Source organism: Aquarana catesbeiana, linkage group LG04 (genome assembly GCF_042186555.1).
Source record: "Aquarana catesbeiana isolate 2022-GZ linkage group LG04, ASM4218655v1, whole genome shotgun sequence".
NCBI lineage: Eukaryota > Metazoa > Chordata > Amphibia > Anura > Ranidae > Aquarana > Aquarana catesbeiana.
Window position 1 is genome coordinate 522,024,690 of NC_133327.1, and position 26,276 is coordinate 522,050,965.

Genomic DNA, 26,276 nt, shown 5'->3' on the forward strand with positions numbered 1-26,276 from the left:
AGCCCGGAACACAGAGCTTTGGGTGGAAGATCTGGCGGGGGGACATCGCAGGATCCTGGTGACAAGGTAAGTAGAAGCAGACGTGCCCTCCTGAGATGCATATAATACTGGTAAAGAACCTGTGCAACTAGTGCATTTAAACACATTACATTCTAATGATTGCTGCCTATTTACCAATTGGACTGTGCAAACTGTGTGATTGGATTAGATGACTTGATCAAGTTGCTTGCTGCTCTTTAAAACATACCACTTCTAAAGCTTATGCATGAAGGTACAAATTGATGAGCAAAGTGCAATAACCTATAGAAGACAATCAGAATTCCAATGTATTAATAGAAATATGATTAGTTCCTATGGATAAATGCACTGTTTTAGTGTTAAGTGTACAAGCCTAAGGTTGTATTCTCATCAGCAGAAATCTACTGATACCTGCTGCTGGGTTTAACAGCTGAGAGTGGACAGTTGCAGTGATCAGGGCTGGACTGGGACAAAAATTTGGCCCTGGACTTCCTCATGACTGGCCCACTTTATTTTGAGTGTCCCAACAGCGCCCCCCTTACATCAGAGTGTCCCCAACAGCACCCCCCTTACATCAGAGTGTCCCCAACAGCGCCCCCCTTACATCAGAGTGTCCCCAACAGCACCCCCTTACATCAGAGTGTCCCCAACAGCGCCCCCCTTACATCAGAGTGTCCCCAACAGCGTCCGCCTTACATCAGAGTGTCCCCAACAGCGCCCTCCTTACATCAGAGTGTCCCCAACAGCGCCCCCCTTACATCAGAGTGTCCCCAACAGCATCCCCCTTACATCAGAGTGTCCCCAACAGCATCCCCCTTACATCAGAGTGTCCCCAACAGCGTCCCCCTTACATCAGAGTGTCCCCAACAGCGCCCTCCTTACATCAGAGTGTCCCTAACAGCGCCCCCCTTACATCAGAGTGTCCCCAACAGCGCCCTCCTTACATCAGAGTGTCCCCAACAGCGTCCCCCTAACATCAGAGTGTCCCCAACAGCGTCCCCCTTACATCAGAGTGTCCCCAACAGCGTCCCCCTTACATCAGAGTGTCCCCAACAGCATCCCCCTTACATCAAAGTGTCCTCAACAGCGTCCCCCTTACATCAGAGTGTCCCCAACAGCGTCCCCCTTACATCAGAGTGTCCCCAACAGCGCCCCCCTTACATCAGAGTGTCCCCAACAGCGCCCCCTTACATCAGAGTGTCCCCAACAGCACCCCCCTTACATCAGAGTGTCCCCAACAGCGCCCCCTTACATCAGAGTGTCCCCAACAGCACCCCCCCTTACATCAGAGTGTCCCCAACAGCATCCCCCTTACATCAGAGTGTCCCCAACAGCATCCCCCTTACATCAGAGTGTCCCCAACAGCATCCCCCTTACATCAGAGTGTCCCCAACAGCATCCCCCTTACATCAGAGTGTCCCCAACAGCACCCCCCTTACATCAGAGTGTCCCCAACAGCGCCCCCCTTACATCAGAGTGTCCCCAACAGTGCCCCCCTTACATCAGAGTGTCCCCAACAGCGCCCCCCTTACATCAGAGTGTCCCCAACAGCACCCTCCTTACATCAGAGTGTCACCAATAGCGCCCCCCTTACATCAGAGTGTCCCAAACAGCTCCCCCCTTACATCAGAGTGTCCCAGTCAGCAGCTCCCTTCACATCAGAGTCCCCACCAGCAGCTCCCTTCACATAGCAGTCCCCACCAGCAGCTCCCTTCACATCAGAGTCCCCACCAGCAGCTCCCTTCACATCAGAGTCCCCACCAGCAGCCCACTTCACATAGCAGTCCCCACCAGCAGCCCACTTCACATCAGAGTCCCCACCAGCAGCCCACTTTACATCAGAGTCCCCACCAGCAGCCCATTTTACATCAGAGTCCCCACCAGCAGCTCACTTCACATCAGAGTCCCCACCAGCAGCCCACTTCACATCACAGTCCCCATCAGAGAGCCCCCATCAGCAGCCCTTCACATCAGTGTCCTCCCTCTTCTCCCCCTCCCACATCTACTCACCATTTTGAAGGTAGCTTCTCGTTCCTCTCTCCAGTCATTTGATAACAAGTGATAGGGGAGAGAGGAAGGAAAGTCTGCCGTTGGTCTATCTCCCCCTGCAGGCTGGAGGGAGCATAACGCCTAATGGAAGGAAGCTTCTCCTCCTGACAGGAGTGAAATTGCGATCACTCACTGTCAGAGAGGAGCGGCTCCAGGACTGCACCTGACTGGCCCACTGAGCCATCAGCCCACCGGGAATCTCCCGGTAGTCCCTATGGCCAGTACAGGCCTGGCAGTGATCAACCCATACCAATGCAATGACAGGCTGTCAGTGGCCTTTTGTGGATGTTTGCACAGTCAGCAATTATCTGCTGTGATTACTGCTGGAAGTACACTGTTCCAATATATTCCATGTTTTGTACAATAAAGGACAAATAAACAACTTCACCAATGGTCCTTTATTCTACAACATGGTGTAGAGAGTGAAGCATTAGGAGTTTGTAAGGCACAGCACAATGTACAAAGTGAAGATGTGTGGAGTATATTAAAGCGCAGCACAGTGCATATTAAAAATAGCCTTATTGAGTACATTCATGTACAGCACAGTATACAGATTGGAGTGTAGATTATATATTGTACAGTACAGTGAATACAGTGTGACATGGACATTCATTGTACTGTTCATTTAAGCACAAGAGAATCCATTTTGTTCTCACTGTTGAAATGTGTTCTGTAACCTTCACCTAACACACAGACACTTCTCCTACTAAACGCTCTCTACTCCCCCCTCCCTTTTCAAGGTTTAACTTTTGCAATTGTTCTATTCGCTAGTTTTTAATAATATATTTCTATTTGTTAGCTTTTAATAACATATTGCTATTTGTTACTTTTTAATAACATCTCACACCACCCCTTTCTTATCTATGTATAAAATAACATGTAATAATAAATTTTTCACTGAACGGACATTTTAAACACAGTGATTGAGTCCTGTGAATCTGTTCCTGCAGCTGCAGTATTAACTTTGTTTTAGAGTCCCAATCAGAAATCAGTCATATCAGTCTTGGCGAGCCAGCCAGGAGTTTGGCAGAGTCTCCAGAAGGAACCGCGCTTCGATCGGGATCATCGGGAAACGCAGACCTCAAATGCCGGCTAGGTAAGCTGCCCTTAAGCTTGCTATATTTCTGCCTTTTCCTATGTATCCTATCTGTCGGTTCTCAAGGAAACCAGACCACTCTCGGACCTTTCTGGTTGGGTAACGTGTGTGTGTGAATGTGTTTGTGTCCCCCTTCACGGGTTGGACTGTGTGTGGATAGGGAAAATCCTCTGCAGTTCCCTGCGTTGACTCCTTGTGGGCAACCTGGGTCAGAGGCGCATGGTAGGGTCAGATAAAACTCAGAGAAGAGAAGAGACGAGGAGGGTCTCTTAATGAGTGTTTTGTCTATTGTCATAAACCCCTTCTATCCACGTAGATAAGTGGAGACTATTCTTGTAAATCTGCAGATTTGCTGTACTATTTGTTTTAGAGGCAAGAGGGTATAGGCACAAGTAGAGAAGAGAGAAGACTGGCCAGTCATTATGGGCATTAAATTAATTAAGGGAATGAAGGGAGAGAGGCCTTCAGAAAATGCCCAGCGCAAGATGAGCGCTAGAGAATATATGAATCGAAGGTACGGTTCTGCTTATACTGAGCCCCTAGATAAATGGGTAGAATGGACAAAGGGAACAGCTAAACCTTTAAAATCTGAAGGGACTTTTGATTTAAAAGTATGGCAAACTTTTCTGCACGATTATGGCCCACTACTGTGCAGTGAGAATAGCTTGCACATGGGAGACAGAAGCTAAAGTAGCAAATCAAACTGGCTTGACGGAGATATTTAATAAAAGTACTGCCCAAATTTACTACGTCTGGCCAGAAGACTCTGTAGAGGAGGACCCCCCACCTTATGTGGCTGCCAGTTTAGCTTTAAGGGGTCCACGCACAAAAGCAAAAGAATTAGATTACATGGAACACACAAAAGATGAGCTATGCAATATAGTAGAGAGCAGAGGTTTAACAGCCCCATATCAACCTACAAAGAGGGATTTGGCTCGTATCCTAGAAACAGATGATTGGCATAAATCAAAAGGCACATATGCAAACCTGGATCTCTCTGAACTTAAGGCTTTGGCCAGAGAAAGAGAGATAGAGTCTGAACTTCCGGAGCAAACCATAATTTCCAAATTGTGGCAGCAAGATGAAGAGAGAAGGAAGGGAGATGCCAGCCCTTCTGCCCCTGGCATAGAGAAATCTGTTGCAGTTTATCCTGTCAGAACCCAATTAGTTTTTGAAGGTGATGCTGTTGACAGTAAGTCTCAAATTAAATGGCATGTACCTTTTAGTCCCCAAGATATGAGAGCCATATTAGAAGGATTGGGAGATCCTAGAAAGAATCCAATTGGGTTTGCAAACAAACTTAGTGCTGCACAGGAAGCATATGAGGCTTCTGCTACTGACATTCATCAGCTTCTTATTAAAGCAGTGGGAAGCAACATGTCTGGCTATATACTTAAAGAATGTGGTGTAGACGTCAAAAATCTAGGTAAGATGGTTAGTGGACGGGAGGTTTGTGAGAAATTGAAGGAAAAATTGCCCCAAATATATGGACAAACCAGACATGCTGAATTTATGAATGCTAAGCAAGGGAAAGAGGAAGCAGCAGGGGCTTATTGGAGGCGGTTAAGTGAGATGGCTGAGGAAGCAGGCATTAAAATAGAGGAAGAGAAGGCGGGAGAAACTGCAAGTCCATCTACACAACTGGTGAAACAAAGGTTTCTTGATGGTTTAATACCCCAGTTGAAAGAAAAGTTGTTCACAGCAAGGCCTGAGGCAGGCAATATGTCTATTCTAGACGTCCTGCCTATCCTGTTGTCCATAGAAAACAGGATTAACCAAAAAGACAGCAAACCCAAGGTAATGTACATGGGGAAGCAGAGAGGAAAAGGAAGAGGAAGAGGCAAAGGCAATTTCAGAAATCATGGCAATCGGGGACCAATTATATGCTACAATTGTGATGGGGAAGGACACATAGCCAAATTCTGCCATCTTCCTGACCGTAGACTAGAAAAGAGCTTAGAGGCCCCTCATGCTGATCCCAGTTCTCTGCCAAAAGCAGTGGATCAGGCATAGGAAAATGGCATGCCAGTATCAATCATGTTAAATAGGGGAGACAATGGTCCCGAGGCCAGAGTAAAAGTATTTTTACAAGAACTCCCCTATCCTGGAGGAGAAACAGAATTAACCTGTTTAATTGATACTGGTGCAAGCTGAAGTGTTTTTAATATAGAGGACTTACCTCCAGGATTATTATCTACAAATGTTATCTCTGGTGTTGGCCTAACCGGGACCTCTACTGATTTGGTTGAGTCCAAGCCACTTAAACTCAGGCTAGGACAGCAAACAGAAATTGTCACTAAAGTGTTAGTTTCAGACACAGTTCCTACCAATCTTTTGGGAGCTGACATTTTGAACCAAATTCTAGCAAACATAGACTACACTCCTACAGGAGTCCAAGTGGTCAGTAGTCTATCAGGAGAAGTTTTAAATTCTGCCTGTGGAGTATTTTTAATCCAAGACTCCACTCTGCCATTTCCACCAGAATTGAAAGTGATTCCCACTGAATTATGGGCCACCAGCAAATATGATGTAGGTCTGCTGGATTGCACCCCAGTCATGATAAAAATTAAACCAGGAGCCCATCTCCCACAGATTAAACAGTACCCACTGAGTATTGCTCAGACTGAGGGGATAAAGGATCAAATCACTCAACTGAAAGCAGCAGGGGTTGTTGTACCAATTAAGTCCCAGGTCAATACACCCCTGTTCCCAATTGCAAAGAAGCCAGACAAAAAGGGTGGGCAGGTGACATATCGCATGGTGCATGATTTGAGAGCCATTAACAATATAATAGAGGCAGATACCCCGATCGTGCCCAACCCCCGCACTTTACTAAGTGGAATACCTGCCTCCAGCACCTGCTTTACAGTGATTGATCTTGCAAATGCTTTCTTTTCGGTGCCCCTGCACCCAGATTGCTGGCACCTTTTTTCATTTACCCATGATGCCCAAAAGTTAGCATGGACAAGATTGCCCCAAGGCTGTGTGAGTAGCCCCTCTGAATATAATACTGCGTTAAAGCAAGTATTGGACCAATGGTCCCCCTTACACCCAAACACAGTTTTGCTTCAGTACATAGACGATTTGCTTATTTGTTCTGATACAAAGGACATTTGTAGCAGAGAAACAGTAAGCCTTCTCCTGTTTCTCTATAACAGTAACAACAAAGTTAGCAAAGATAAGCTACAATACTGCCAAGAGAAAGTGATCTTCCTGGGTCACTGCATTTCACATGGAATCCGTCACCTAACCCCAGATCGAGTTAAAACTCTATAAAACTTTGAAAAGCCAAGAAATGTCCGGCAACTACGTGCCTTCCTGGGGTTAGTGGGATATTGTAGGGACTGGATTCCAAATGCATCAGAACTTATGGCTCCTCTATATGAGGCTACCACTAGAAACCCTTTCAAACTCACATGGGACAATGAATTGCAGATGAAGGAGCTTATTAAAATTTTGTCTGAAGCGCCCGCCATTGGACTTCCTGACTATACTAAGACTTTCTCGTTGTTCTGTCATGAAGTCAATGGATTTGCTGCAGGTGTACTCACCCAGCTACATGGAGACAAACAGAGGCCTGTGATGTATGTATCAGCCTCATTAGACCCTGTCATCAAAGGCTCCCCCAGTTGTATGCGAGCCATAGCAGCCTGCATTTTGCTGCTAGACAAAGTAACGGAGCTTGTACTAGATTCTGCTCTGATCCTGTATGTGCCACATGCAGTGCAGGAAATCATGAATCAAGTAAATACTAGACATGTGTCTGCCAGTAGATTTGACAAGTACCAGTCTGCTCTTTTTGCTCCATCGAATTTAACAATCAAACGATGTGTTACTTTAAATCCGGCTACTCTTCTTCCTATAATTGATGAGGAAGATGCAACAAATGGTACTGATGTAGAACCTGAGAGTTTTTCTCATGATTGTATGGCTCTTATGGAGGTAGAAAGGGCCTCTGTCACACCAGCAAAAGATGAGCCCTTATCAGATTGTGACACACACTTATTCGTAGATGGTTCCAGATTTTACACTGATGATGGTCAGCCACACACAGGGTTTGCTGTAACCACTACAGACACCATTTTACATCAGGAAGCATTGAAACCCCAGATGTCAGCACAGGAAGCGGAGTTGTATGCTGTAGTCAAAGCATGTCATCTCCTAGAGAATAAAAGGGGAAATGTTTACACTGACAGCAGATATGCATTTGGAATAGCCCACGATTTTGGGCCTATCTGGAAAGCACGGCACTTTCTGACTAGTGCAGGGAAGCCAGTGAGACATGCAAAACTCATAGAGCGGCTATTTGAGGCCTTTCAGAAACCAGCAGAAGTTGCCATCTTGAAGGTAAAAGGGCATGCAAGGGGAAGTGACATGACAGCCAGAGGAAATGCTTTAGCGGACCAAGCGGCAAAGGATGCTGCCCTTATGGCATTTGGAGTCACATCCACTGTAGGGGTCGCCCAGGTAGCGGGGACAGATTCCCCTCATCAAGAGCAGTGGGATGTAGAAACTCTAATTCAGTTGCAGAACCAGGCCCCTGATGAAGAGAAGGATAAGTGGATCAAATGTAATGCTACCCAAAATCAGCAGGGCCTGTGGAGCGCTGACAACAGGTGGTGTCTACCCAGGAGTTTGTACCCAGTTTTAGCACAGCTGGCACATGGCGTCAGTCATCTTGCTAAGGGCGCGATGGTGGCACTTACTGACTGCTATTGGATAGCACCTGGATTTAGTGCATTTGCAGCCAGGTTTTGTGCTTCATGTCTCACTTGTGCTCTGTACAATGCAGGGAGGCCTGTTCATGTTCCCCAAAGGCATTCTCCAAAGCCAGATTTCCCTTTCCAAAGAATTCAAATAGACTACATTCAGATTCCCAGAATAGGCACCTATGAGTTTGCTTTAGTGTGTGTTGACATGTTTTCAGGTTGGCCCGAGAGCTGGCCAGTAGCCAAAGCAAATGCAAAAACAACAGCAAAGAAAATTTTGAATGAAATAGTTTGTAGATATGGAGTTCCTGAAACTATTGAGAGTGACAGAGGAACCCATTTTACTGGGGAAGTAATGAAAGAGGTAATGGAAGCACTTCACATACAGCAAGCTTTCCATACACCTTATCACCCACAAAGTAGTGGTAAAGTTGAGAGACTTAATGGAATTTTGAAAAACAGATGTGCAAAAATTAAAGCAGATACAGGAAAAGGATGGGTGGAAGCTTTGCCATTAGCCCTATATTCTGTAAGAACTACCCCTAAACAACCACATGGGCTGTCCCCCTATGAGATTTTATTTGGAGGGCCACCCAAAACAGGGCTATATTTTCCCCAACAGTTGCAGGCTTCTCACTCTAATCTGTTAGAATATGTTCAGATTTTGCAAAGAACATTGAATAAAATACATGAAGGTGTTTATAAATCTATCCCCGACCCAGATTCTGTTTCAGGTATTCACAGAATCCAACCAGGTGACTGGGTGGTGGTCAAGCGACACGTCAGAAAGCCACTAGAACCAAAATTTGACGGACTACATTTGGTGCTTTTGACAACCGGTTCTGCTGTCAAGTTGGAAGGAAAACCCACCTGGATTCACGCCAGTCACTGCAAGAAAATCCTGAAGTGATGATATCCTTTGAAAAAAAGATGATAATGTTTCTTTTCTTTTTGTTGTTTGTGAGAACTGAGACATGGAAAAATAACCCTTTCATCCAAATGTTAAAATTGTATGCAACCCATAGCAACGCTAGTAACTGCTGGGTGTGTTCTCACTTACATCCCCAAACAGGAACAATACCCATGATAGCAATGCCTCTCAATTTCACTGATCTAAACAGGACCACAATAAATGGCTCAGCTTAAAAAAGTAGTATTAGAGCACAGATTAACGCTAAATTATCTCACTGCAGCTCAAGGTGGGATGTGTAAGATATTTCACACTGACTGTTGTATATACATTTCTGATAATGAGGACATTATTAAAGGGCATCTTGCTAAGATAAGAGAACTACAGAATAAGGCCAGAGATATTGCTAAAGATGGATGGAACCCCTTTCAGGGTTTAGGAGGTTTTGGTGATTTTTTATATGGCATAGCAACATGGTTACAGAAACTAGGCGCTTACATTGTGATGTTCCTATTTCTCATGTTTGTTATTTAATTCCTCATCAGGCTAGCCTCTGTGTGACTACCCGCTGTACCAACAAATGTACCACCAGCCCTGATGAACCCATTATTGTGAGAAAGCTAGGAGAGAGCTGAACAGGACGCCGTCTCTCTGCGCCAATGTAACAGGAGTTACCAGCAATCGGCTGCACGTAAGGCGGAGAAGAATGGTGTCAAATAAACAAAAGGGGGGAAATGACATGGACATTCATTGTACTGTTTATTTAAGCACAAGAGAATCCATTTTGTTCTCACTGTTGAAATGTGTTCTGTAACCTTCACCTAACACACAGACACTTCTCCTAAACGCTCTCTACTCCCCCCTCCCTTTTCAAGGTTTAACTTTTGCAATTGTTCTATTTGCTAGTTTTTAATAATATATTTCTATTTGTTAGCTTTTAATAACATATTGCTATTTGTTACTTTTTAATAACATCTCACACCACCCCTTTCTTATCTATGTATAAAATAACATGTAATAATACATTTTTCACTGAACGGACATTTTAAACACAGTGATTGAGTCCTGTGAATCTGTTCCTGCAGCTGCAGTATTAACTTTGTTTTAGAGTCCCAATCAGAAATCAGCCATATCAAGTGGAACAGTGTGAAGTATTTAATGTACAGGACAGTGTAGAGTGTTATCAAATGTATTAATGTACAGCTTAGTGTACAGAGTGAACTGGTGAGTTATATTGGTGGTCAGTGTTCATGCACATTTTATTTTAGTGGTCAGTGTATAGTTCCCTACTACATTAACAAGGAAATGCAGCTGTTACACTGGCCTAGTCATTCTGGGCACCATTTCGCGGAGTACAGTAATCCTTTTCAAAACTGCATCATTATTTTGAAAAGGTAAATCAACCATTGCTATCCTCATCAAAATGGCACCCAAGAACATAACATGCACATGCCAACTTCTGGAGCTATTTTGGTTACATAGTTAGTCAGGTTGAAAAAAGACAAGTCCATCTAGTTCAACCCCTTGTCCTCTGTGATGACCTTAAAGTAAATAACTCAACACCAAGTTCACTATATGGACCCCTCATGTATTTGTACATGTTGATCATATCCCCCCTTAATCTCCTCTTCTCAAGAGGGAATAGATTCAGTTCCTCCAATCTTTCCTCATAGCTGAGCTCCTCCATGCCTCTTATCAGTTTGGTTGCCCTTCTCTGCACTTTCTCCAGTTCCCCCCATATCCTTTTTGAGAACTGGTGCCCAAAACTGAACTGCATATTCCAGATCCAGATGGTTGTTTATCTTTAAAAAATCTTGTTTGCTGCTCATGCTTAATAAAATGCCATTCATAAAGAACATGCCTTACTGTGCACGCCATGTCCATTGCTAATGCCATTTTTTCAGGAGAGTAATGGTTGTATTGTCCAAAATGGTGGCAGACCTACTAATAGCAGCAGTAGGATCTGATTGTCCTAAATACCATTTTGCTAAAGCACAGCAGCACTCATCAAAATGACACCCATGATGGTTATGTGCTATGCCTTTGGCCACAGCCATGTGCTGTCAAGGATGGCTTTCCAAGTTTTCAAAAGGGCAGAAAATAATGCCAATTTCCTAAGAAACATGGCATCTAGAACAAAATTGTGCAGGGATGCGCATCCTTACAAAGCTTTGTGGCAGGCATAGTAATGTAGGGATGGAAAAGTTCTACTGCACATTCTGCCCATGACAACTATTTTATGAGAAGATCAGAAGCTGCCACAATATTGGTGTCAGCTATGTTTTATATTTCTTATGAGTATTTTTTTTTTTTTTGCTACCCTAAGGGCCAGTTCACACTATAGAAACGAAGTCCAGATGTGTTCCAAGTGCTTTTCTGCATGCGCATTTTTGATGCGTTCCAGTGCGGTTTTGATGCGTTTGATACAGTCCAGTGCTTCCCTCCCCCTCTTTTTTTTTAACCTTAAATAAGGACAAGTGTGTTGCACTGCCTTTTTGGTGCATTTAGGTGCGTTCCGGTGAGTTCCAGTGCGTTTTTGATGCGTTTTACGGCGTTGCAGTACAGTCCAGTGCAGAAAAAATGCAGCATGTTCTACTTTTTTCCCTGGAGCTGGAACACACTGGAACTGCAAGCACTGGTGTGAACTATGCCATTGAAAACCATATAACCTACTTTCCATGCATTTTTGATGCAGAAAAAAAACACGCAATGGACTGCATGTGGTGTGAACTGCCCCTAAAAGTTCATATTCTTTGTGTGTGTGGATGGAATGGAGGAACAAGACAACACTACCTAGGTTTTAGCTTTAGTATAACTATAACTAGGATAACAACTGGAGCAAAAATAAAAAACCTCGGTCCCAATAATAATAAATAAAGTATTATCAGTGGAGGAGTTCTTGGTACTTAAATCATGAACCCACAAGAAAAATAAAAGATATGATCGGGACTTAATCAACCACTCTATATATATCAAATACCCAAATGTACAAAAAAGCATGTATTGGCCAAGTCCTGTTTAGATTATTGTATATGGATGTTCAGCTGTATAAGGCACTTTACATATTCTGGAATAATTTGCAAGCAATATAATCACCATAGAGGTGCAGGAATACAATTGTGCATGAATTAGCTCATTTTAATATGTGTTTTGTTCACACAACTAAGATTAGTATGATGTGTATCAATATCAATATGAGAGCAGATATTTTAAATATCTTGGCCAAGTATTTTCTAATTATAAGAATTATGTTGTAAACATTGCATGACAAAAAAGTAAAGACAACAGAAATAAGATGTAATTACAGTTGCTGGTATCAAATCCAAATGAATGCCACAATATATACAGTAAGTTCCACAGTACCAAATTAAATATGCACCGAACGTTTAATTTAAACTGTCATTATTAGGCCTCATGTGCAGGGATGCTTAGCAGGTCCTGTGTGCTGATGCGTAAAATCCCTGATGCTTTCTAGCGCCTGGGGAGCCACACACGCCACGTAGAGTTGCCAATGCAAGTGAATTGCTATATGCAGTTGTGCTCAGGTAAACTCTGATGACTTCTACATCGGCATTTACCTGTGCGTATATGGCTCTTTTTCCTGGATGCACCATATTTGCCTTCAGGGAGAAGTGTCATATGCAAATGCGTAAGTAAGCACCAAAGTAGAAGCCATTGCCATTTGCTCAAGCACAGCCATTCTTTTGTATTAGCGGCTGTAAGTAGCATGTGCAGCTCACTGGGTTCCAGAAAGTGACAGGGATTTTATGCCTAAAACACTGGAGCTGCTAAGCAACCACATGCATGGGACCTTAGACCCAAAATTCTTTTTACCTCAGGTAACAACAGCAAGTCAGCTTGAAGATCTTTTCTTGGATGACAAAGGATCAAACTCAGAACTTCCACTGTCTTTCCGAGGCCCATTTCATCTGCAAGAATACCTCCAGGCCACTCACGAGAAGCAGCAGGGTATTCCTGAATGATACTGGAAGACAGTAAATTTGAATTTTGAATGAAAGATGAAGGTCAGGGTTGGGACTGGCTTTTGTAAAATACCACAAGCAGATAAGATCAAACCATTTTTACCAGTTTGATACATTAGTCATGTTATTACATTTCTAGAAGTCAACAAAATAATAGGATTTTTGTGCTCATCATAAAGTCTTTTTCTAGGGATTCGAGGAAAATAATTGTTTGGCAAGTTCAAAAATCCCCTTAACTTTCCCTCCATTCACAGGAAGTCTTTTGCCTTCAGAGCATCCAAAAGCAGTCTAACATATGGGAGGCCAACAGAAAATAGTCGCTAACAGGCCCAAAGAACATAAAAAAATGGAGATCGCTTGTAGCTAAAGAGCTGGCTGAAGCTAACATCACATGAGGCTGCAGCCTCCACCTGGTAGAAGAACATGGAAACAGAAGGCCAGATGGCAGCCTTGCCTAACTTACCTAACCACAACAGCATCAATCCGCTCTGTTGTACAGCCACAGGGAAAATAAGGCAATTCCAGCAGTGTGATGTCTGCAGGCAGCATCATAGGCTTCCTTTTAGCCCCACCCATAGATCGTACAGTACAGTGGGGAGTAAGCAGGTAATATCACATGATTGCGGTCCATGGTATATGAAAGCTCCAAAAATATATTTTACTATGTTATATGAATGCCATTTAGACAGCTGTTTAATGTGGTAATAAACTCAAAATCAAACATTTATTATATTGCAACAAAAAAGGTATTAAACCCCAAATCAAACATTTAATATATTCCAACTTACCATTTTTTAGATGTGATGGCTGCATTAATTTTTTCATTTGGTGAGTAAGTCAGTAAGTCCTTTGTTTTTCAAAAGAACAAGCTCGCCAACAGAATTATATCAGTTACAGAGATGAAACAAACCATTTAACACTAGCAGGGGTGCTTACAGTGATCTGCTTTTTGTTAATGTAAAACCTTTATCCCAAAAAGATAAAAAAGAAAAACTGTTTGCTATAAATGCTTATAAAATGTGAGCTGGAGTTTGGCTTAAATTTGTTAGTGTACTTACATCTGCTAGTACATCTAACACTACACTTCCCCCAGACTGAGAATATTAATGTCCAAAGTTTCTCCTGTTCTCCTTCATCCAGAGTGGGGGCACACTAATACAGGAGGTGTGTTACTTCCTAGATCGCCAGGTAAAAACAGAGGTAAAAAAGCCTAAGAAAAAAAAAACTGATGCAGCCACCACATATAATGATTGGTAGGATGCAATAAATTACATTTTTGGTTTTGGCTTTAATACCACTTAATGGTGCTATTTATGTCTCATATACCAGAAAATACTTAAAAAGGGTTTACATACTATAAGACCATGAGCTTGAAAAGCTGAGTTAGACTTACCGGTAACTCCTTTTCTGAGAGTCTTCCAGGACAGCCCATGAGACCTTGGGCTCCTCCTACCAGGACAGGAAACACGTCACCCCCACCAGATAAAAGGGCGGTCCTCCAGGCCCATGTCAGTATTCTCAAGAACCGTAGGACCCTGCAAAACATATGCATAATACACATAACTTCAGACAATACCGGGTGGGAATCCGGCTGTCCTGGAAGACTCTCAGAAAAGGAGTTACAGGTAAGTCTAACTCAGCTTTTCTCCAAGCGTCTTCCAGGACAGCCCATGAGACGATGAGCCAGAACTTACCAGTCTAGGGAGGGACAACTGCCTGAAGGACCTTACGACCAAACGCCTGCTCCTGAGCTCATAGGAGATCCAGGCAATAATGTTTAATGAAGGTCGAGTAACTGGACCAAGTGGCAGCCCTGCAAATTTGTTCCGGTGAGGCACCAGCCCTCTCAGCCCAAGACGTAGACAAGGCTCTAGTTGAGTGCGCAGTAACAAAAGGTGTAGGGACCTCCCTAATTTTGTAAGCTTCCAAGATGGCTTGCTTTATCCATCTAGCCAATGTGGCTTTAGATGCACTATTCCCCTTGTGAACTCCAGAAAAGAGGACAAACAAGGCATCAGTTTTCCTAAAGGTCTTCGTGACCTCAAGATAGACCAAGAGAATCCTTCTTACATCTAGAAAACTAAATTTTCTTTCTAAGTCGCCCTGTGGCGAACTACAAAAGGTTGGCAATACAATGTTCTGAGATCGGTGGAATGTACTTGCCACCTTGGGCAAAAAAACCTGGATCGGTTCGTAACACAACTCGATCCTCAAAAATCGTGAGGAAGGGCTCCCTAACTGATAGGGCCTGCAACTCACTTACCCTACGAGCTGAGGTAACAGCTATAAGGAACACAGTTTTTAATGTAAGTAACTTAACTGACATACTTTCCAGAGGTTCAAACGGAAATTCTACCAGAGTTTGAAGAACTAGGGACAGATCCCACGTTGGACAACTTCTCACTACTACTGGTCTGGCCCTAGAGATAGATTTGAAAAATCTGGCTATAGTGGGATTTTCCAGGAGAGAAAACTGGAGGAACACACTAATAGCTGCTGCCTGTACCTTTAAGGTACCAACAGAAAGACCTTTGTCGACACCCTCTTGGAAAAATTCCAAAATAGACGGAATATCATGAGTTAATCTATCATTTTCAGATAACCATGAGTTAAACCTTTTCCAAACTTTGGAATATATGGCTCTAGTAACTGGCTTCCTGCAATTAACGAGAGTCCTGACTACTTTGTCAGAGAACCCTTGGGCGCTCAGTATCTTTTCTTCAGATACCAGTTAAGGAAACCACCTGAGGGTGTGATACTGGACCCTGCAATAATAGGTCTTCCCTTTTCGGAAGACTCCACGGAGGCTCTGAAACCAGAGACTGTAGCAGGGAAAACCATGGCCTCTTGGGCCAAAACGGGGCAATTAGAATCAGATCTGTCTCTTCCAGCCGAAACTTCCGGAGGACTTCTGGAATCAGCCTGATTGGCGGAAAGGCATAACATAGGCCTGGAGGCCACGGGTTCGCCAGAGCATCGATCCCCAAGGCTTGGTCTGCCGGGTTCATGGAAAAGAATATCTCCGTCTTGCAGTTGTTTCGGTTTGCAAACAAATCCGCTACCGGATAACCCCATCTCTTGGTGAGGTCTGCAAAGACTTCGGGATGAAGGGACCAGTTGTCTCGGTCTATCCTGTGACGGCTGAGATAATCTGCCAGGTAATTGTTTTTCCCCTTCAGGTGTACAGCAGAAATGGAGGCTAGATTCCCCTCTGCCCATGAAAGGATCTCCTGGGCAATGGACTGAAGCCTCCGGCTTCTCGTGCCTCCCTGCTTGTTGATATACGCGACTGTCGCTATATTGTCTGACAGGATTTGGAGGTTGTGACCCCTGATCTCCATCTGAAAAGACTGGAGGGCTCTCTGGACTGCAAGCAGCTCTTTGATTGGATGAGGCCCTTGCCTCCTCTGGGGACCACTCTCCTTGTGCTACTGCATTGCTGAGGTGGGCCCCCCATCCCCAGGAACTCGCATCCGTGGTAATCCTTCGTGAAATGGGAAAGGACCATGGAAGACCTCCTGCTAGGTGCTGACCAGCTCTCCACCACCACAGGCTTCTTTTTATCCTGTCGGGAATCCAGATCCTTGACTCCAGGGACCTTACGTCCCCGTCCCAGTTTCCTAAAAGAAACCTTTGTAACGGACGCTGACGGAGTCTCGCCCATGGTACTGCGGGAAAACATGAGGTCATAAGACCCACTGCCCTCGACACCTGTCTCAGAGAGACCGACTGGTTGGTCTGCAATGTTGACATAGTCTGGAACACTTTGGTAATCTTCTCCTGAGGAAGAAAAACTCTTTGGTTCACGGAGCAAAAATCGTAACCCAGATAAGTTACTTTCTGGGCCGGAATCAAGGACGATTTTTCTTTGTTTATTAGCCAGCCTAGGGACTGTAAGAAGTCCTGTACAGCCTGGAGATCTTCCAACAGCCTTTGGTATGATTTTGCCACTATCAGGAGGTCGTCTAAGTAAGGGATAACCGTTATTGCCTTTAATCTTAGAGGAGCCAGCACTTCCCCCAACACCTTCGTAAAGATGCGTGGGGCTGAGGAAAGACCGAAGGGGAGGGCCTGAAATTGAAAATGTCGGGTCCCCATACCCGTCTTCACTGCCAATCTCAAAAAACTTTTGGAAGGCTGGATGGATAGGGATGTGAAGATAAGCATCCCTTAAGTCCAACGTGGCCATAAAGCAGTTTGGGTATAGTAGGTTTTTGATTGTAAAAACCGTCTCCATACGGAAATGCTTGTATCTGATGGACTTGTTTAAGGTCCGGAGATTCAGGATAAGTCGAAACTTTCCTGCTGGCTTTCTGACCACAAATACATGGGAATAGAATCCCTTGCCCCGCTCCGATCGAGAAACAGGAATCAGGACTTTTTGATCTAATAGGTCTCCGATCTGGAGACCCAGAGCCCTTGCTTTCTCCCGATCTTGTGGAGGAAATGTGACCAACAAACGTTCTGGTGGTTGGTGAACAAACTCCAGCCTGTACCCGTTGGTCACTAGGTCCAGGACGAAGGGGCTCAGAGTGACTGCTGCCCACTGTGGGATCAAGGCCCTCAATCTCCCTCCCACCGGGGAACACTGCGGCTTGGCGGGCTGTTTGCCTCTGCCTTTGTGCCCAGTCCAATGCTTTTTCGGCCTGCTGTCCTTTTCTCTAGGACTCTGTTGCCTGTTTTGGCCACGAAAAAATTTTCTGGCTGTCTGAACTCTTTTTCTCTGGAAACGCCTTTTTCTTATCAGCCGTGCGTTCCAGTGCCTCCTGTAGACCTGGGCCAAATAAATGATCGCCAGTTAAAGGAAGGCCACAAAGGCGCAACTTGGAGGCCGAGTCCCCTGACCAGGTCTTAAGCCAAAGGCTTCTCCTGGCCGAGTTCACTAGAGCCGAAGTCCTGGCTGACATTCTTACCGACTCAGCGGAAGAATCTGCCAAAAAACCCACTGCCTAAAATAGGAGAGGAAAAGACTTTAAAATTTGCTCTCTGGAGGTACCTGCTGACAGATGTGACTGAATCTGAGTCAACCAAACCTCCAGATTTCTGGCCACACAAGTGGAAGCCAAAGCTGGTTTCAGGTTTCCAACTGCTGAGTCCCAGGCTCTGTGGAGAAGGATATCCCCCCTCTTGTCCATCGGATCCTTAAGCGTACCCATATCATCAAACGCCAGGTCCGAGTTTTTTGAAACTTTTGAAAGAGGTGCGTCTAACTTGGGATTCTCATTCCATGGCTGCGCAGTGTCCTCATCAAAAGGAAACCTCCTTTTCAGGTTACTGGAGAAGAATGGTTTTCTCTCGGGATTATCCCATTCCAGTTTAATAGTATCAACCAAAGAACTATGAACTGGAAACACTCTTGATTTTCTCTTATGTAATCCTTTATACATAAGATCATGTTTGGATAACTGAACCTCTTCCTCTTTTAATTCAAGGGTAGTATAGATAGCCTTTAATAAGTCATCTACATCCTCAACAGATAACTTAAATCTTGAGCCTCGAGTGGATTCTCTATCTCTGGGCTCTGTATCTGACCCTGATTCTTCCAGAGAAGAACGGGTAAATCTGACCTCAGCCTCAGAGTCTTCACTCTCTGCCTGCTGCGGAGTGCTTACTGACGCCTTCAGTGAAGACGGACTCTCTGCTGGAGTCTGGAGCTTGTCAATAAGCGTTCTAAAGGAACTGAAGGTGGACGCAAGCTCATCCCTAACAGAAGTAAGCATCTTCTGGCAAGAGGCAACCGGGTCATCCTTTACTAGGCCTTCTATACAGGTGCGACAAACTGCTTTGCTCCATGAGGAGCTCAATTTGTTTGCGCAAACCGCACATTTCCTTTTAAGTGGCTGCGCTTGGGCCTTGTCCTGAGTCCTGGTCTGCAAGACAAATAAATGACCCACAATGTAATTAAAGCCACACAATCACTCCGTAACACCACGTGCAGGAGGGAGGAAATGTGTCCCCTTACACCCACTACTACAGAGGGGGGAGGGGGAGGGAACACTCACAGGGATAGTAAGGTGGTGACAGAACATCCCAGGCTTACCTGTGAGGTGCTGGTGTTGGGAACTGCATCCGCTGCCTGTGCAGGTACTGCAGGAGGATCCATTCTGCCCCTCTTGGTCATCCACAGCCTGGCTGCTTAACACCAAGAAACACCAGCAGCCAGCGTTCTCTGTTCGCGCCGTTTATGAAGACTGGAACCTCGTCTCCGGCGCCCGATGATGATGTCATATGCCCCGGAAGTAACCCTCTCCAGGCACTTCCTGTGGGCCAGCTTGGAGCGCAATAGCTCCGCCCCCTCGAACGCTGCGGCTTCCTCCATTCCTTGCTCAGATCAGCCAGGCTGTCGGCAGGGAAGGACAACCGAAGCTCAGCTGAGCTAGAGTGCAATGCACTGCGCTAGGGGCACGACCTCACACCGGTCCTGGCCCTCTCCAGGCACTGAGGACAGAGAACAGCAACACAGCCAACCTCCCCAGCGGTGTGCTGCTTCTGGCAGAGGAAGAGGTAAGTGATATGCCCCAGAAAAAGGCCATACAAAGCCCCTGCTTATAAGGCCTATGGGAGCAGGTTCCATGAACATGTTACCCCCCGTCCGGAGGAAACACAAATAACTGACATGGGCCTGGAGGACCGCCCTTTTATCTGGTGGGGGTGACGTGTTTCCTGTCCTGGTAGGAGGAGCCCAAGGTCTCATGGGCTGTCCTGGAAGACGCTTGGAGAAAGTAGTTTACCTGAACCACCCAAAATGATAGAACAAGAAACTGAATCCTCCTAGATCCCATTGCAAATCCAAACAAAATAGGGTCCCTTGAATGACAAGCTGTCAGGTTAGATACTCATTTCACAGTCAATGACTACAAAGAAAGAACCCCTTGTGAAGAATTAGAGAAAAAATACAGTACCTCCAGAGGAGTCCAAACAGCAGTTTTTGAAAAAGACATAGAGAACCAGTTTTGAATCCCACCGAGTCACAAAGGGATAATCGTGGAAGGTTACATGGGAAATTCTCTATACCAAGTCTTAGGAAAAGTATGAGAGGTTAACATTTTTAAACCAAAAATAGCAAGGAAAAAATCCAGTACTGAGAGCTGAGCTCAAGCCCAATCTATCTGTAAAAAAGGGAAGACACACATGGAGCGGAACCCTAATGATAGACCTTGTTGGAATATCTTTCAACTTTTAGCATCGTAGGCCACAAGAACACATTTGGGTGTATGGATCGCTTCCCAAGATCTACAGTAGGTGTAACTGGTTGAGGAAGCCTTTCACCAGTTGGCTAGATCCTAGTTGAACATGATTAACAAGACTATAATGTAACCAGGATAGAAAGTATTTCTTTTGTCATAAGTAGACGGCTGAGGAACGCCCATGCCATGGTGTTGTCCAACTGGATCAAGATCAGGTAATCTTTGATTCAGCTATGTAGAAACAATAACATTTCCTGAAAGAGCAGGATGTAGATTGAGAGACGAGAATTCTCCAACGTAGGTGTAGACCAATGGAGCCCACATTGACTCTCCACTCAAATGGGAGTTGCCTAGATATATCACAGTGGGGATGCCACAAGAATGTAGTTGGGCCATGACTAGGTTCAGCACCCTGGGGAACACAGGGTGCACTGTTGAGATTTGAAAAGTGTGTGTGGGGGTGGGGGGGGGGGGGTGATGAAGGTTTCTGTGAGGGTTTAGTAGGCTTTTTACCCCAAACTTTGCAGGTGGACAAAGAACCAAGCTTGGGATGCCTAAAAGTGTGTGCTCCAGGAGTAAAGAAATGAAAGGGAGTAAACTTTGCAGACCTTACTTGCACTAAGGCAGGTGGGTGCACTTTCAGTGACAACCTTGATAATAATATCAAGGGCTGGTTAAAATAGATATTGTCCCTCGCAGATCAAATATGACTTATACACAGAATCTTCAGACCAGCAACCAGAATACTCTAAGCATAAGTTATTGACAAAAGAACAATGCAGGAGACAAGCCAAGATGTTTCCAGCAAGTCATTGCAGCTGAAGTATAAAACTGAGCTCTAAAGAGTGTTTCCAACCATTACTCAATAGGGTCTTTAAATACAGGAATGTTCCCTAGCACCACATTGTTAATGTGAGCCACTACTGAGTCAACAGTATGGGCAGACCAGTGTTTTGCAAAACACTTTCCAAAAGAAAACAAGTCTAATAAGCGTTTAGGAGATGTCAAGGGCATGTCAGGGTGTTTCCAATGTCCACAGAGAAAAGTGGCTGCAATGGAACCATCTTTGAAACTTCAGGGGCTCTAAAATATCAGAGACTGGAAACAGGCTGAACCTCGAGGTTTCAAATTGGTGACCAACTTATCCATACAAACTAAAATGGTATTTTTCAGTTTTATAGTAAACTGTGACTCTTTGAAGATAAGCTTGTCAGGTAAAGAATGGAGTGACTTAGAATCAGAGAGTCAATACAACCAATGGCTCAGAACCTGCTAAGCCAGCGGGCAGATCTGCTACACAAAGGCATGGGAGACAATACAAGGTAAGAGACTAAGCTACACCTGGCAGAGCTAGAAAGGACTCCAATGATGAAAAAAGACTTTAGGAGAATAAGATAACAGAATACCAGGTGGCAGATGATGGTATCTTCAGAAAGCATGAATTAAGCAGCCCCAGAGCTGTGGCAGCCAGACTCTGTCCCCTCTGTGGCTAAGATTAGACATAATGTGACTAGATAGTGATAAAGCAATTGAAGCTCAGGGTACAAGGCAAATCCTCAGGGTACTCACAATTTCCAAACAGGTGGTAGCAGATGAGGGTTAAATGACCTGGAAGGGACCAAGGTAACTGTAGGAGAGCAGCAGGAACAAAACAAGGAGCACAGTTCCATGTTGCTTTTCTGCATGTAGAAGCAACGACAGGGAGATGCTCAGAACCACAGCCTTAACTGCTTCCACAATAGAAAAAAGAGTTGGAGTTTCCAAAGACAGGGCATCTCTGGATCTGTTAAAGGGTAACTTCACTTTTGTGGGGAAAAAAATAGCAAATAAAGAAAAAATAATATAGCGTATACAACTGTGACACAAGTCATATTGTAATTGAATGTTATTAAAAATTACCTTCCTTTTTCAATCTGCAGCCAGTGTCATTTTCTGAGAATGCATTGCAATATGGCTGCCTGGAGTTGTTCTGTACACAGAGTGTGTACTGACCACTCCCCAGAAACATAATTTTCTGCTCGTGTGATTGGCTCACCAATTTTCCCAAAAGTCTGCCTCAGATTTCAGGCATCCCCTGCAACAAAAATGTCATTTTTGGTGAGATACTCCCTGTAGGAACACGTCTAAAGGGATGCAGGCCCAACAGATTTCCTCATTAGTGCTGCACAGGTGCACACCTGACAGTTAATTATGAAACTACCCCATTAGACCCACTCAGAACAGAGGCAGAGAGGAACATACAGGGATTTCTTCAGAATAACAAAAGGTAGGAATCTGCATAAAAGGTTGTTATAATTCTTGCAATGTACATAGATCACCCAGAGGGGAATGTTTTTTTTTTCTCAACAAAAGTGGAGTTACGCTTTAAGCGTTCCAGAACAGGGTCTGGAAAGCACCTTATGCAGAATCCAGAATCAAGGCTCTGATGAAGAAGGGTAACCTTCGAAACGCGTTAGCCAGCAGTAGTCCGTATGCCTCCTTCCTGGGACCTGGAAAACTGCTACCACTGGAATAATTGCCTCTGTGCCATATACTATGCGATTTTTTCTTCGACCTTTGTGAGTAGTTTATCTTGTTTTTAATTAATAAATCTGTCAAGGATAATGCACTAGGCTGGTGCGCTCTTTTTCTTCTTTTCAGAATCCAGTGTCCCATGGCTATTTCTAGGCTACCTCCGCATTGTCCATTTCAGCAGGGTCTAAAATGTAACTCTTAAAAAGCCAGGCTGATGACAGCCATATAAGATAGTTACAATCAAAAAGAACAGCTCTAGCAGCAATGTAGAGAAGAGTCTTGAGTGAGGAAAAGGGTTAGTCTTTTAACAGCAGAACTGAAAAATGTCATCCATCTCCCAAGGATCCTAGCAAAAAACTGAGGCACACTGGTAGAAGAAGTTATCCTGGCCTGGCTTACACTTTTTTGTTCAGACCTCCTGTAGGTGAAAGACTTTGTGTTCCTCAATGGATGAGAAAGGAATACTTTTTTGACCAGGACTACACACACAGACAAAATCATACATATTCTTGAAGACGATGTGTAGGGTAATTCAGCTTTCAGAATCTGTCTACATTTTTTTTTTACTTTGCAAAATACTGTAGGTACTTGAAATCATGTATTTTTTTTAACAAGTAGGACACTACAGCAAACATCATTTTTACCTTCCAGAGAATGGATTATAGTAGATCTTCACTCCATCAAGTGTGGTGATTTCCCTCCACAACGCATGCAGAGAGTTTTCTAAAACAAAAAAAAAAAAAGGAATAACACAATTAGTTCAATATATTTAGGTCACTAATTTATCACTCACCAGGGACAAATACAGACAGACCCTGTCCAGATAAATGCTAGATTTGCACAATACTATGAACATTTATATACATCCAGGGTAGGCTACAAACCAGATTCGCTACAAGACTTCTTAGCTCAAATAGAATTCCCTACCTTATCAGAAGTTAACAATGCTAAACTAGATGCACCAATCACCCTTAAGGAAGACATTTCACATTTAGGGTGGCTAAAACTGTTTTACAACTTCCTCCCTCCGCAGGCGGATTGGCACTGCCGTGCTTTAAACAGTATTACTGGGCAGCGGTGCTGGTAACAGTACGTTGGTGGTTCACCCAGTCACAAAATAACCCGTCAGTTAACCTAGAGGCAGCCATCCTGGGGTCGTACTCGGCACTGAGTAACCTAGTGTTTAGGGGCCGGAGGGCACAGGCCGCAATGACCGTCTCCATGTGCACGACGTCTAGGGTTTGGGAACAGCTGACTGCTAACTCAACCCACTTAACACACTCTCCCCCTATGCGCCACTGTGGGGCAATCCTAGGCTACCATATCTATTGTCTATCCCAGACCCAGCTATCTGGGCTAGATATGATATACAAATTTTACAGCATATCATGCCAGCAGGTAAACTCCTCTCATATGATGAACTAAAACACACCTTGCAACTTCCAGCGAAGATGTTTTTCCGCTACCTACAATTGCGTCATGCCATACAAGCCCAATTTCCCACTGACATTCACTTGGAGTCACATATGGTGGAGCGCTTTCTTATTTCAACCAGTGTGGACCGTATCCTCTGCGCCCTGTACCTTCGGGTATCCTGTGGGACCGATGACCAGGGGACTGAGTTCTTTAATAAATGGAAGGTGGATGTGCCCTCCCTGATGGATGACAATTGGGAAGAAGGTATCCAACAGTATATACCTTTAATGATATCCGCCAGGGATAGGTACATTCAGCTAAAATTCCTCCACAGGGCATATTATACCCCCCAGAGGCTTGCTAGGATATACCCCACGCAATCTGACAAATGTCCAAAATGCAATACTGAAGTGGGAACATTCTTCCATGTGATGTGGTCTTGTCCTCTTATCCAACAATTTTGGAGGGAAGTGGTGCAATGTATCAACTTGATTGGGAATTTGGCCATAGGACTTGACCCCTGTGTCCTCTTACTTGGTGTCTGTGACAATATTACCACTAACACTCACAAAAGGTTACTGATTTTCTAAGTCTCATTCTATGCCAGAAAGGCCATCCTAACTAAATGGAAGCAGCCGGAGCCCACGACGGTTGGGCAGTGGAAAAAGCTTATTGACTCTACCCTTCCACTTTATAAGCTTACATATATGAGCCGTAGATGCCTGAAAAAATGTTCGAGAAGATCTGGGGTGACTGGGCTAACAGCTAAAATCCTATTTATAATGAGAGAGGACCCCACTCTGTCCCAGTATGTACAGCTGGGCAGATCATGCTTGGGACCCTCGGTGTCTCCCCCCACTCCTCTCACCCCCCTAGGAAACCCCTTAAAATTCCATTATTGCTAAATATGGTTGGTACAGGATAGGACTATTCATACCTATGACATCTTATCCCTTGAATTACAGACAACCCTACCCCCTTTTGCACGAGAACGCAATACTGATGCTATGTACTATAAAACACATGTAAATAACATGTTGGCTACTATGTGTTATACTTTGTTGTAATATCTGTCGATTTGTCATCTGTTTGATCTGATTTTCCTTTTTTTTTAGGTTTATTAATTGTATAATGTACTGAAAATCATCTCCCAATGGAGATTAATAAAAACTTTTCTGTTAAAAAAAAAAAAATTATCACTCACATTTAGCCGCATGTTTCTTGCTTTAAAGTCATCTGTAATTTGTACAGTCCATTTACTGTTCTATGGCTTCTGAAAGCAATTCCACATCTCGCGAAGTAATAAAGTGGTTCTAAAGTCTGAAGGTTTTTTGCCTTAATGCATTCCCCCTTATTCTTACCTGAGTCCCATCCGATCCAGCGAAGTGCACAAGAGCAGTGACTTTCGTCGCTGTCTCCCTCCTCACTCAGCCCCCCGAGGGCCAAGTCCTGCTGTCTGTGTCAATGGACGCAGCAGCGGGGCTATGGAGCGAGCATGCATGAATGCCCCCCATGAGAAGCAGCTTCCCGTGGGGGCACTGGACAGAGAGGAGGAGTCAGGACCTGAGAAGAGGAGGTTCAGGGCCGCTTTGTACAATTCTATTGCATAGAGCAGGTAAGTATAGAGATGTTTATTAATTATTTTTTTTCCCTTTACAATCACTTTAAGTACATAAAGCACCCGATAAGAGGTCTTTATTAAAATGGGATTTTCCTTTCCTTACAATAAAATATTTTTTATGTTGGCATTACCTCTGCAGCAAGTACTCAGAATATAGGAATTTGAGCTCCAATGCTCCTCCCCCTTGGTTTATAACCCCACACAATTAATGACTCTTCAGTTTGTAGCTTCTCTGCAGGAAGAAAAACTCTGCTATAGAGTGGTGTAACCAAACAGGTTAACAAATAACAGTTCAGCAACTGATCTATGGAAAAAAACATCTATTCCAAGCAAGAAGTAGAACAGGAGAAGATCATGGTTGGGGGCAAGCATACGGGGGCAGAGTAGGAGCTGGCAAGGGTAGGGCTTGGCACTAACAAGGACATTTATTTAATGACAGGTGAGATATACAGTGGGGACGGAAAGTATTCAGACCCCCTTAAATTTTTCACTCTTGGTTATATTGCACCCATTTGCTAAAATCATTTAAGTTCATTTTTTTTTCCTCATTAATGTACACACAGCACCCCATATTGACAGAAAAACACAGAATTGTTGACATTTTTGCAGATTTATTAAAAAAGAAAAACTGAAATATCACATGGTCCTAAGTATTCAGACCCTTTGCTGTGACACTCATATTTAACTCAGGTGCTGTCCATTTCTTCTGATCATCCTTGAGATGGTTCTACACCTTCATTTGAGTCCAGCTGCGTTTGATTATATCGATTGGA

The 26,276-nt window shown here is 44.1% G+C and overlaps 1 protein-coding gene across 2 annotated transcripts in view; it reads right to left on the bottom strand.

Moving 5' to 3' along the window:
* Positions 1 to 26,276, bottom strand: part of SHPRH (SNF2 histone linker PHD RING helicase) — a 194,231-nt gene that overhangs the window by 120,693 nt on the left and 47,262 nt on the right. For both annotated transcript variants that reach the window (XR_012243953.1, XM_073627811.1), the window contains exons 5-6: positions 23,111 to 23,189; positions 12,617 to 12,767 (exon numbers count right to left, since the gene is read on the bottom strand). Coding sequence is in view for 1 of the 2 variants with exons in the window: in XM_073627811.1 (XP_073483912.1) it covers positions 12,617 to 12,767; positions 23,111 to 23,189 (230 nt within the window). In the remaining variant the exon portion in view is untranslated. The remainder of the gene's footprint in view (positions 1 to 12,616; positions 12,768 to 23,110; positions 23,190 to 26,276) is intronic.